Source organism: Megalops cyprinoides, chromosome 1 (genome assembly GCF_013368585.1).
Source record: "Megalops cyprinoides isolate fMegCyp1 chromosome 1, fMegCyp1.pri, whole genome shotgun sequence".
NCBI classification, from domain to species: domain Eukaryota; kingdom Metazoa; phylum Chordata; class Actinopteri; order Elopiformes; family Megalopidae; genus Megalops; species Megalops cyprinoides.
The window spans coordinates 1,015,030-1,028,691 of record NC_050583.1 but is presented as its reverse complement, the minus strand read 5'-3'; the positions used below and the strand labels follow the sequence as shown (position 1 = coordinate 1,028,691).

At 46.1% G+C, this 13,662-nt stretch overlaps 1 protein-coding gene across 1 annotated transcript in view; it reads left to right on the top strand.

Moving 5' to 3' along the window:
• Window positions 1-3,833: 3,833 nt before the first annotated feature.
• Window positions 3,834-13,662, top strand: part of LOC118780516 (E3 ubiquitin-protein ligase rnf213-alpha-like) — a 44,214-nt gene continuing 34,385 nt past the window's right edge. The window contains exons 1-10 of the mRNA XM_036533058.1: window positions 3,834-4,122; window positions 6,738-7,024; window positions 8,034-8,038; window positions 8,611-8,820; window positions 9,230-9,422; window positions 11,750-11,908; window positions 12,108-12,206; window positions 12,354-12,476; window positions 12,675-12,874; window positions 13,225-13,415. Coding sequence (XP_036388951.1) covers window positions 3,834-4,122; window positions 6,738-7,024; window positions 8,034-8,038; window positions 8,611-8,820; window positions 9,230-9,422; window positions 11,750-11,908; window positions 12,108-12,206; window positions 12,354-12,476; window positions 12,675-12,874; window positions 13,225-13,415 — 1,756 coding nt within the window. The remainder of the gene's footprint in view (window positions 4,123-6,737; window positions 7,025-8,033; window positions 8,039-8,610; window positions 8,821-9,229; window positions 9,423-11,749; window positions 11,909-12,107; window positions 12,207-12,353; window positions 12,477-12,674; window positions 12,875-13,224; window positions 13,416-13,662) is intronic.

Genomic DNA, 13,662 nt, shown 5'->3' with positions numbered 1-13,662 from the left:
TTTCTTTAGGTCTTGATAATATCTCATAACCTTGGACTTGATTTGCACGTTGCAGTGTGAAGAAATGACAGATTCTCTGGGAGCCACCGGATCTATGGGCTGCATTAGTTACAGCATTTCTCTGTCAGTCCCAAGACTCAGACCATCATTTTGTTTCCCCTCACTCCCCAACCTCACCCTCCACACTCACTCTCTAACCCTCACCCTCCACACTCACCCTCTAACACTAACCCTCTAACCCTCACTCTCTAACCCTCACTCTCTAACCCTCACCCTCCACACTCACCCTCTAACACTAACCCTCTAACCCTCACTCTCTAACCCTCACCCTCCACACTCACCCTCTAACACTAACCCTCTAACCCTCACCCTTTAACCCTCACCCTCTAACCCTCACTCTCTAACCCTCACTCTCTAACCCTCACCCTCCACACTCACCCTCTAACACTAACCCTCTAACCCTCACTCTCTAACCCTCACCCTCCACACTCACCCTCTAACACTAACCCTCTAACCCTCACTCTCTAATCCCCACTCTCTAAATCACAGGCCAGTGAGATTTACCACACCCAATCAGAGGCTAATGAACTTACCACACCCAATCACAATTTAACAAACACACACACACACACACACACACACACATACATGAACAGAAACATGAATACACACACAAACACACGCATGCATGAACAGAAACGCACTCACACATACATACGCAGACATGAACACACGCTCCTGCGCACGCAGACACGAAAAAAAGACATAATCTACGACCTCACATCATGTAATAAAACGTTCAGCTTGCTCCTATTACACATTTCTGTAGTCTCCTAGCTGCCAGGGTTTGGAATAACGGATAACACAAGTGCATGATTTTTCAATTATCCGACAAAAATACAACACATTTCTACCTTGCACGCATAAATGTGAAGACTACGGGAGTCGTCCCCGCTCTCACTGTTATCTCGGTAATAGCTCATAGAGCCCGGAAAGCTCAGCCGGTAGAGCATCAGACTTTTAACGCAGACTAACCCGGCGCTGAAGTCCGCTGCGCCCTGCAGCACCGGGCGCTCGCTGTACGCCAGCTAATGACGTTGAGAAAGAGCGCAGATTCTTAGGAAACGAAACTGTGCCGCAGACGCGCAGAAAGAGAAGGGGTTCGGCAGAGACACTCCGCTGGACGCGTCCGACCTCCTGAATGAGGGCTTATTATCGAGGACAGGCACGGAAAACACTGGCTGCTGACTTATCACAGGTAGTTTTGACCCGTCTGTAGTTAACTATCACTGTGCGCCCGTATCTTTTCAAATCATTAGCAGGACAGTGGCTCGCTGGTAACCATTGGAATTTCATAAAGCAATATTTGTCAACCGTTTGATGTTACAGTGTATTCACACTGGTTGTGACAGAACCTCACCAGAGCTCGGGGGTGTTTGTGAATATTATTTGTTTTTGGGCTCGTTAAACAGATATTAATGATCTGGCAAGCGGTGATCATTTGAAGTTTATTAGATAACTGTGAAGGGCAAATTTGCTGGTCATATGAGATACGTTGAAACGACGACATTGCTATCTTAATTACTATGTTGTGCTTTTTTGCAAAATAGCGACAAATTGTCGCGCTCCCACTACAACAGAAAAGCTGATGTATACTTTGATTTTGGGGTTATGAATAATAGTGCGGCCATATGGGGTCTTCATGTGGTCGAAAAAAAGGTACAGCAAGAACACAGTGGAACTTGGGAGCGAATGCCCGTTCAGCACCTGGTGTTTTTCGCACTGTATGGACATTATTTCCCCTGAGTTGATATGCCATCGCTGCATTCCCGCATTCTCTTATGCATCCTCATGTTGTAAAAAACGAAACTGATGTTTACTTGTGCAGAGTGAGAACGGGCCGGGTCTGTCTTGGTCCTCCCTTTTTATTTCATCGTGATGATGGAACGAGGACCTTAGAAAGAGAAAAACAATGTACACAAAATGAATTTAAATTCTTTACGTGTTATAAAAACATGGTATAACCGAATCTTCCATTGAGTGTGTATAATCGTGGAGTGATAACGGTATATTTCCAGGCGCAAAGGCATCAACTAAAGCACTGATTGACTGTGTGCTACGGTGCTACGTACCGGTTTCTGAAATTCACCGGCACAGTCCGAGGCAGAAATGAAAGTGAAAGATTTTTTCGCAGAACGAGAGCGTGAGGACGCATGTCTGCGTTTTTTCCCCAGTATTCGCTGTGCTCATTAGAGATAATTGTGTCATCCCACGCGAAGGAGGGAAGAAGGAAGAATTGGATACATTTTTCTTGCGCTGGCTGTGTTTCTGGCTCTTACGTTATGGGATGCAGATTTGGTATCACTCGAAGTAAACAATAAAATCTCTTAATCTCTCTCTCGGGCAGAAACAAGCTGGCTGCATTGTCAAACTGTACCATCCTGACAATAATATCCGAAAGCAAATAATGCACGTGCAAACAGACACCAGGTATGCTCAGCATACTATGCTGACTCACTATATCAGAGTGTTATTCAGCAAATGCTCTCTGAGTGGAGTGAGGTATGCCCGTCCACAGAAATCAGTGCAGTGGAGCCACCAGCAGCGGGCAGTGCAGAGTTCTGCCAGGCAGCTGTTGATGTGAGTTTTATCTGTCACAGAAGGTTTGCTGCCGAGGCTGAAATCTCCCGCTGTGAGAGGACAGAGCTGGGGACAGAGAGGGAGCCGGGTGGAGACATCTCAGAAACAGGCAAACCAGGAGCCCGTCAGCACCATGAGAAAGAAGAAGGTAAAGAGGAGCTTTGCTTTGCCTGTGGTGGAAGTGAAAAGACTGTTCACCAGCTCACCTCTGCAGCTCATCACTGTATGTTTATGCCATTGGTCAATAGCTGGCCTGTTCAGGTATGACAGTGTTACACAGCCTCTCCCTGTGCTTATAGCAGATTTTGAGAGATGAGACAGGGAAGTGTGGGTGACTGGGTGATTGAGGGGTTTGGTGTGTAGCATTGTGGGGCGACAGTGTAGCATTGTGGTTAAGGGGCAGGGCTTGTAACCAAAAGGTTGCTGGTTTGATTCTCCCCTGGGCCACTGCTGTTGTACCCTTGGGCAAGGTACTTAACCCACAATCGCCTCAGTTAATATCCAGGGGTATAAAAGGATTACATGTAAAATTTGTAACATATGTAAGTCACCCTGGATAACATTTACATTTTTTTATTTAGCAGACGCTTTTATCCAAAGCGACTTACAAAAGTGCATACAGCAAGTATAGCGACAGTACAGGGACAGGATGTGTACAGTTCCACAATGAGACAGTTCTCAGCTGAGAGCAAGGTCTGTTTGAGGACACAGTACTATTATATTTGTACAATTACAGCCTATAGGACAACTACTACGATACGCTTTCAAACGGCGGACTTCAACAACTTCAAACGGTGCAATGAGCGTCAGGGTAAAGGCGGCAACAAGAAACAATTTAAAAAGCACAATTTAGAAAGCACAACAATTTACAACAGCACTGATGGGCGGGGGGGCAGCAATTGTGTGCTGGGTCAGTCCAGGTAGAGTCTGAAGAGGTGCGTCTTCAGGCCTCGTCTGAAGGAATGGGGTGAAGAAGCTGTCCGTAGCGAGACAGGGAGTTTGTTCCACCACTGAGGAGCGATAACAATGTCTGCTAAATGGTAATAATGTAATGTAGTGACCGGGTGATTGAGGGGTTTAGTGTGTGGTGAGTGGTGACATGATGCATGTAATTAGATTTAAGGTGACCTTTGCTAGATTGTAGAATTAAATTGTAACTTCTGCGTGGGTAACCTCTTCCACTGTAGATGAAAATGGGGAAGGAGAAGAAATCGAAAAGGCGGGAGAAAGCAAGCCGTCCATCCCAGGACTCCACTGCGGCTGTGACCTCTGAACCCTCCGTCTCAGCGGACAGGAAGCTGAAGAAACTGCAGGAAGCAACAGAGGCCGCTGGGAGCGGGAGCTCGGCCAGCAGTGCGGAGGAGGAGTCCCATTCGCTGCAGGACACCAAAGCAGACACTCCCCCTGCCCCGCCCTCAGCTCCTGAGCCGCCCTCCCCGTCTGCCCCCCCTACACTCCAGGGCGAGATTTCGCATGACCCCAGTACAGCTGACCCACGACTGGATCAGACCTGTGCAAATCCACCTGCACAGGCGCCAGCCAATCAGGAGCCAGTCAGCCATGCTCCGCCTCCAAACCCCGGGAAACTGGCAGATGAGGGTTCTGCAACTGCCACTCCAACCTCAGCCGCTTCCCTACCCTCGGGGAGGGTGTCCATGGAGAGGAGCAAAAGGCGGAGTTCACAGGGAGGAGGCGGGAGTGCGCATGGGCGAGGGGCGGGTAACGAAAACTCCAAAAGCAGGAAGGATACAGCAAACTCCCAGCAGGCTAACAGCCTGGGACCCCCTGCGAGGCAGACGACCAAACCTGGCGAGCAGCCAGGGCTGAAGCCGGCACAGCCTCCCCCCAGCGCACACACCCCTCAGGTAAACTCGCCTGGGCGGGCTCTTTAGTGAGTTTCTGTGTTTCATTTATTTTAGTGTAATTTAAGCGAAATACACTGGCCCATTTCATAACCTGATGTGTGTTTGGAAATAATATAGTTAATCTGAAGTGGCTCTACAAGGATAAACCAAGGGAAAGGGTTTGGTGGCCCATGCTGAGCATTAATAAATGGCCTTTGGCTTTGCATGTGTGAAACCCATCCTGGGGTTCATTCTCACTGTCACACTTTTCATATTTCAGTTAGATGTACCCTGGGAGCAGAGCTGAAAATAAAGCTTTATTACTATTATTACTGTTCCTTTTTTAAGGATTTTTTATTATTATTAAGATTACACACATCTCCTTCCTGCAATCAGGCAGGTGAGTCAAATGTGAGTGTGGAGAATGCTGGGACAGACCAGGAAGTGGCCAAAAGGATGCCTGGGTCAGAGGGTGATGGGGCGGGGACCAGAGAGGAGCAGACGGCTCTGCCCAGCGCACCTGTGGACACACCCTCACCTGGGACTCAGAAAAAGAAAAGGCAATCCCACATTCCTCAAAAGTATGAAGCACGCTTATGTATACGTCATAAAGCCTTTGTGAAGCGTACTTATCTCTCTCATGAGCAGACTGTCATATCTCTATAACATACTTACAAACACCTGCAGCTCTCTGTCATGCCTGGAATATAGTGATACAGCTCATGTTGTGTAATACATGACATCATTCATGTGAAACTGAAATATCACTCTGTCACCCATAATAAATCATAAGATTTGGTTATGAATTCTTTACAAAGAGGTAGCACTGTGCTCATTGATGTGTTATGTATGTTTTGTGAAGGCCTTAAGCAGTTACACTGTATAGAATGTGCTTCTGTTGCTTACAGCCCATGTTGAAGAGTTAAATCATTTTGATTTTTCTATCTCTTGTTCTTGTTATTCACTCCAAAAGTGAGACAAATCTTCAACAGGCCGCTTTTGTGGACCAGGTCACCATTTACTTCCATGCGATTCTGTCTAAAGATTTCAAACTGGACCCAGAAAAGGATCAGGTTTGGCTGGAGGGGGGGGATCCTTGGACCAGAAATGTGGCAAAGATGGAAGTCACACGGTAATTAGCATGTTTTAATGAAGAAAGCGAAGTCACACGGTAATTAGCATGTTTTAATGAAGAAAGCGAAGTCACACGGTAATTAGCATGTTTTAAGGAAGAAAGCGAAGTCACATGGTAATTAGCAGGTCTTAATGAAGAAAGCGAAGTCACACGGTAATTAGCAAGTCAAAATCAATCCCAACTCTGTACATGCAATGGGGTTAACACATATAGCTCACAAGGGAAATAACTGATGTGACTACCCCAGAAGAAATGCTAAGGTAATATCTGAAATGTTTAAACCATGTCTGCTAGCTTAAGCACAAATTAATTTTGCACTTTTTGTGTGTGTTTCTCACAGGGATTTAGAAGAACATGGTTTCCTTGTCGAGGGACGATTAGTGACATTCAAGAACAGTGTTTCTGCTCCCTTACCTTATAAATATGTTGTGTACAAAGCATGTGGCAAAGAATATGATGCTAACTTTGAACACATTTACAAAAATGATGCAAAAGGAATTGTCAACAGATGCTTACGTGTCATAGAGCTGACCCAGCAAGGTAAAGTACTGAAAATAAAAATGATATTCCATTAAAGTGATTTTAGCTCCATCTCCCTGACCCAGTTTCACCACAGAGGGGCTCAGTGACAAGTTAAACAGTGTTATGTTCACCGTAGTTACAAGTATTTTATATATTTGTTACACATATTTCAATCAAAAGTATGCAACACTGCTATTATGAGGCTGCAGCATTAGCCAGAATTCATAAAATGAAATTTTAGTAGAGCTTTGTGATTATATATAATCAGCACTCTTTAATGGTCAGGAAAACCCTGAGGCTGAAAAAAATTGGTCGACTTCTCTGGTGGAAAGATGTAAAACTACATAAAGAATAAACAGTCATGGCCATTTCTATTAATGGCAGAGTTAGTGACCCACTGAATGAACCAATCATAATCTAATGCTTTGGAGATCAAGGTCAGCAACAGATTTGTACAGGTGAATTATTGACAGTATATGGAAGCCCCGCCCACACTGGGCTTATTGTGGCTTGCCCCTCTCAGTTGGTAGCTATTCCTGTAAATCCCCTTGAAAAGGTAGCCTCAGCTCACCTTTGCTTAACTGTGTGTCTCTCAGGGGAGTGGCATCAGTATGATGACATCATATGTGCAAAGCCCGACAAGGGTTTAGTAACATATGTCAAGAACATGTTTTCGTCGGAGAGCAAGGACATCGCGAAGGGTCGTCACCTGGCTGCGGGGGTGATGCTGAAGGCCATCTTTGACCTGCTTCGATGCTGGAGTCCTGTCAACGTGCACAACTTCTTCTGTCAGCTCGGGCAGTTTGTCGTGACCTACAGCACCCCCCTCGTTTTTGAAGAGAAGCCGAAAGTGTGGGAGTCTCTGGGCTTCGGAGAGGTTCAGGTAAATCACATGACATCATGCTGTTTCAGGTTGCCAGGTAAAGGTGAGTTTAGAAAACACCCCCACCAGGTGAGTATGAGGCACCTTTTGGCTGAACCCTCTCTGTACTGTACCGTAGTGCACTGTGTACAGGGTGATGTGGAAACCCAGCTTTCGGTGGCTCCAAATGACATTTCAGAAGCATGTGGCTGAAGTGAACAGTGCTGTTAAGATGTAACGTGATCTGTATCTGATTAGAAGATACAATCAAATGTCCCCCAGAAAAAAAAAAAACTTTATCCAAGAGTTGTAGCACAAGGCATGTGCTCAGCAATTGTCTGGATGGGTGTGTCTGCTATTCAAACTATAAACTCCATATGTGTGTGGGGTGTTTTTTATGATAAGCTCTGAATGGATGTGTGGGTTTGAAGCATACTTTGAGTATTACATGTAAAAATGCTAAAACGGAGGCTGTATTTTGTGCATTGTGCAGGTGAAAGGCCTTTTGAAACAGTTCATCCTGGAAAACATCATCCCTCCGCTTCAGAAGGAGGAAGCAGGTAGTGGTGGTTTCCTACAGGACCCTCTGAAGGCAGCACTCATATCCCTGCTGCTGTGGAGACAGTACCATCTGAAACTGGATAACGTCGGGCAACAATTGTCCCATCTGTGTCAGATCCTGTGTCTCCCGCAAAAACCAAGAGAAGATTTCTGTGCCTACTGGAAAGATCTGACGAGTGGATTACAGTATCAAACAGGGTATGAGCTGAATGCAGTAAATATTACAGAATATTTAAGTTTGAAAACCATCTGACTAGCAGTGGAATGAAATAATTACTCCCTCTCACTCACAATGGTGTCAACCATCAATGGTCTTAACCCTTAATAACCTCAGATGGAGCATGTAAAACATCTTCAGACGGTTTTAATCCCATCACTGACTCATTGCATTTTCTCCAGGGATGATTACTCTATGTACAGGCCAAGATGAGGGCTCCCTGAGTTTTATGTTGTGCTGTGCTGTTCTCAGCCTGAGTGAGGTGGGTTAGGGTTAGGGTTACGGTTAGGAGGGTTACGGTTATGGTTAGGAAGGTTAGGGTTAGGGTTACAGTTAGGAGGGTTAGGGTTACAGTTAGGAGGGTTAGGGTTAGGGTTAGGGATAGTGTTAGGGGTTAGGGTTAGAGGTTAGGATTAGGGGTTAGGGGTTAGGGTCCTTGCTGTACATAAGTTTGCTTATCAGAAACAATGGAGTCCTCATTTCAGTAAAGAGTTATCATTCTCTTTCTCTTGCCTTTAAGTGGGAAGAATTAGGGTTAGGGTTAGGATCGGGGTTAGAGGTTAGGATTAGGGGTTAGGGATTAGGGTCCTTGCTGTACGTAAATTTCCTTATCAGAAAGAATGGAGTCGTCTTTTCAGTAAAGAGTTATCATTCTCTTTCTCTTGCCTTTAAGTGGGAAGAATTAGGGTTAGGGTTAGGAGTTAGGATTAGGGGTTAGGGTCAGGGGCAGGGTTAGGGGTTAGGGTTAGGGTCAGGGTTAGGGGTTAGGGTCAGGGTCAGTGTTAGGGGTTAGGGTTAGCTTCCTCTGAGGCCTGTGTGTTATACACAGGGTGCTGGAGGAGGTTGTGGCTCTCTGCAACACCGCAGTGAAGCAGAAGGTGGTGAAGTGGATCCTGGTGCTTCCCCTTCTGCACCTTCTGAGAGGCGACTGCAGACCGTTTGAGTCCCTCCCATCCACCGCTGACCCAGGGTTCGAGAGCTGGGCGGGGCTTCAGGGCATCAGTCTGGCCCAGTTCAACCCAAGCTCACAGGACACCAGGTGAAGGGCAGAGACTGGGGGCATTGTGTCTGTATGGCTGAAGCAGTCTGGTGATTTCCTTTATTAGATGAACTGAACACCCTTTGTTTGTTACTCTAAATCAAAATATATTCAAAATTAAACGAAACATTCCTTTAAGGACATTGCTCTAAGTACACACCACACATGAGTGGGTGTATGCTGCAGGTCAGGTCCAGGATACAGCATGTGTACTGTGTGCTGAGGTTTATGATGAACAATGTAGATTGTCTGATTATCTCTTGTAAGTAAAAATGATTATTGAACTCCGTCATCGTTTGGTAATGTAGCCTGACGTAATAAGGTTTCATAATACATTTTGGAATAAATATGCGTGTGTGTGCTTGTGTGCCTGCGTGCATGCATGTGTTTGCGTGTGTGTATTTTGTAGGGCCCTCCTGAAGCTCATGGCAGCAAACTCTCACCTGCTGTCGGTGGACCGGCTGGTGGGGCGGTCCTGGATGAGCTTGCTGGGCATGGAGGCCCTGGCTGAGTACTGCTCCTCTGCTCCTGTGGACCTGCTAGACGCCCTCCGCATTCTCTGCTTCAGTCCCCGGAGGGAAACGTTTTACTCCAAACACGAGGTCTGTTCCCATCCCTCTGCTTCCTGCGGATCCTACAGCACCGGCCTCTTCAGAATGCAGCAAACTCTGTTACTCTGGCAACAAGCGTGTATAAACATGTATGTACCTGTGTATTTTACAGACAATGCAACAGCTGCTAGCCTGCCTCCTCAGCACAGTGAAGGAACAGCAGCTCAGGTGAGAAAGAGAATGGTAACTCTTTACTGAAATGACGCCTCCATTGTTTCTGATAAGGAAACTTATGTACAGCAAGGATCCTAACCCCTAACACTATCCCTAACCCTAACCATAACTCCAGCACTTAACCCCTAACTTGTAACCCTTAACCCTTAACACTAACCTCTAACCTTAACCTTAAGCCCTAACCCTAAACCTAACCCAAGCTTGCATACAGCAAGGACCAGATTCAGTCTAATACAGATTGTATTAGATAATACAGATTGTTTTTAAACAATGATTTTAAGCCATTTTTACATTTTGTTAGATTCTGTTTTTTCACTTCAGAAATCAGCTCTTTCATTATGTTCTGGAGGTATTGGAAAATGAAACCAAAATGTAACACTGGCTTAAACTGGTCAGCAGTACACGCACTGCATTTTGATTGAGTGGAAATGTAGGGTATACTACCTGCAAGAGACACATCCATGTGAAGCACCGGGGGCTGCATCAAAGCATATTTTTCACCATTACACAATGAAATCTGTTGATGAATGTTGAGAATATTAATTTTGCAGAAGGTGCTTTTAGGCATATCCACTTATCCAGGGGCTTTGGTTTTTCAGTTGTTATGACGACAGCTATGGAGAATTTTGCCTGAAGACAGCGGTGAGGCTTTTGGAGAGAATCTGCAGTAGCACTACAGACCGGCATGCCTGTGATGTTCCTGTAGCATGCCTGGCTCTCATCGCTGAGGTGGCCGAGTTTGCTGGCCTCTTTCATCCCAAAGTGAGTCAGCGCGTAGCCGTGATCACACCTCATTGGGCATCAGTGATGCTGCTTTGGCCAATAGCAGGACAGGATGCAAATGTGTGTTTGAGTTTTTATTTAGCATGTAAGGTTGCATATGGTTGGACCACAGCAGGGGGCGTGTCATGTGAAAACCAATGGGAAGAGCAGCTGAGGAGGTTCTCTCTGTCTAATGAAAAAGGAGCAAACCTACTACCTCTAGCCCATTTTTATCATAACTGACACATTGCACAATATTGTTGATGTGCATGTGTTTGACATCAAACGATTCTGAGCTCTTCCAAAAAAGACTTACATTTACATTTACATTTATGTATTTAGCAGACGCTTTTATCCAAAGCGACGTACAAAAGTGCATACGGTAAGTATAGCGACAGTACGGGGACAGGATGTGTACAGTTCCACAATGAGACAGTTCTCAGCTGAGAGCAAAGTCTGTTTGAGGACACAGTACTATCCAATTTGTACAACTACAGGGTATAGGGCAACTAATAAGATACACCTTCAAACTTCAAACAGCAACTTCAACTTCAACAACTTCAAACAGCGCAATGAGTGCCAGAGTAAAGGCGGTGACAAGAAAACAATACACAAAAGCACACAGCAACTTACAACAGCACTGATCTGGGGTGGGGGGGGGGGCAGGTGTGTAGGGCTGGATGAGATCTTGGAGGTAGGTAGGGGCTGTGCTGTTGATTGCAGAGTAGGCAAGGGTCAGAGTCTTGAATCTGATCCTGGCAGCGACAGGAAGCCAGTAGAGGGATTTTAGCAGGGGAGTAACATGGGAGAATTTGGGGAGGTTGAAGATTAGTCGGGCAGCTGCGTTCTGGATGAGCTGCAGAGGCTGGGTGGCAGTAGAGTCAGTGGGGTGTCATCAGGGAGGGAACTCAGAAGAGTGTCAAGCTCGACAATGAAGAAACCAAGGGGACCTGGGGGGCGGTAAAGAATAAAAATGGTGAGTTTTAGAGGATGAGATACAGATATGGCATGGAATTCAAATGAGTTAATGGAGAGAGTATGGAGGGGCACAGGGGAATATCTCCAGGATGGGGAGATAAGCAGCCCCGTGCCACCTCCTCTGCCTGAGGCCCGTGGAGTGTGAGTGAAGGAGTATGAGGAGGACAGGGCAGCGGGGGTGGCGGTGTAGTCCGGGGAAATCCAGGTCTCAGTGAGTGCCAGGAATTGGAGTGACTTGGAGTGACCTGCAGCTAAATCCCAGAATCCAGGTGCTCAGGATGCTACTGGATTAAACAGTGTTTTTGGGGCCAACACACACTTGTGCTTATGTGTGCTCGTCCCATATGCCACTGCTCACATCCTGCGGTGTGGAAAGGGTTAAGTGTGTGTGACTCTGCTTCCAGTGTGCTGAGGGACCTGAGGAACAGCTCAGCAGTAAGAGTGGTGAGGTGTTGCGAGGAACCCTCCAAACCATCAGGGCCTGGCTGAGAAAAACCTTCCGTAACAAACTGCTCAACTCCTCTGTCTTGTACACCAGCTTTACCTCCATGTATGAATTACAGGTTAGATATTCCAGCTGTTATTAATGTTATTATTATGTGGTTATTATCTATTACTGAACTAACATAGTGGCAGATTTATATTGTGGCAGTGTTTTCCATTGAGGAACGCCATTTGTTGTACTTGTCCCACGTTAATGTGCATGTTAAAGAGTAGAACATTTCCAGTGAATCTCTGCTCTGATAAAGCACTGCCTTTTAGGCTTGGAATAACCTTCTGTCTCTGACATTTGCTGGAGGGGACTTCACCAATTATTGGAGGACTACTCTTCTGAACGATTTTGAAGGCAAACTCAAACAGGTAATATTGGTCATTAAAGTTATATTGTAAAACAAATATATAAACCTACAGAACAATGGAATTGATTGCATACTGTATACTGCTTTCTTTCTTGCTTCTGGTTACTGCTATTCTTAATGCCGATTGGGTGCCTGCTGATGCCACCAGGAGCGCTCTGAAAACCGAATTGAGATTTACTGCGGTCAGACTGAGGAAGTGAGCAGGAAGTTTCCCGCCTTAACTGCAAGCCTAGAAAAATGCGCCCTGGATGCTGTCACCGCCATCTGCCAGGTACGCTGCCGTTCCCACCTGTGTCACCGTGAAGGGGGCTGAAAACACCCACAGTGGGAAGCTGAAAAAGAAAAGGAGCCAGGTGTGCAGTCTCCAGGGGGCGTGGAGCATTCTCCAGGGGGCGTGGAGCGTGGAGGTGAACTCTGAAGAGGTGAGAGTAGGCTCATGGGCTTGATGACTCTTGATCTGCACCGACAGGAGAAGTCTGAGAACTCGCTCTTTGACCGGCTGAAGGGGCAGGACTTCAGGAAGTTCGGAAAGCTGGTGTCTGCCATCATCCTGAAGGCCTGGCCCAGGGACCATCACAGATGTTACCTGCAGGGGGAGGAGCTGGTGGTGCAACACCTGCTCACCTGGTCTGCTGCCAAGAACGTCTTTCAGCTGCAAGGTGCTGGAGAGTCGTGGCACCTATGGCTTCTTTTTTTAACCAGTTTGCACTGGAGTTTGGAGCCAGCAGATAAGAACAGCATAGACACATGCTGATGTATGATGAGACAGGGATGTCTGACCTTCTGTGGATTAAACCCCCAACTGTATGAGTGAACATAATCCATTTAAACTCATCCTGGATCAGGGTATCTAAATCAGAAACAGGATGATTAGAACTTTTCCCAGGCCAGTTCAGTGCAAGGGGCAGCGTGGGGAGAGGCTGCAGTTTGAATTACTATTACTGGAAATGGTAAAAACGGCACCTGAATTCTGAAGAGCTTGATTTCTGAGACCCTGTGTTTGCTGGTGTTTTCCTGAGTGTTTCTGTCCTTGCTAACACAGACGGTACTCTGATGGAGCGGCTTACAGACTCTGCCAGGGAGAGAATGGCTGTGGCCACCTCGGCATTTACCGCAGTCGCAAAACAGGTCCTGAGCGGAAAAATAAGGATAAAGACTCTCAACCAAATCCTCAAGAGGAGAGACGCCTTTATTGAACTCCTGAAAATAGGTATGTGTTCATCTTTTGAGTTACACCTGTTCTGTTGTGGTACTCGTATGGAATTGCTCCCATGTGATTGGTTCAGAACTGACATTTTACCTGTCCATGTACGTACGCTGAAGTTTTGACAAATTGCATATTAACTTGATTTGATTTTGGTCATATTGTTTGGCTCTTTGCTTGTAATAGATATCCATCATATTAATCCCCAAATGACAAACAATAAGCAATAGGGGTATGTGATTGATGTGTGTGT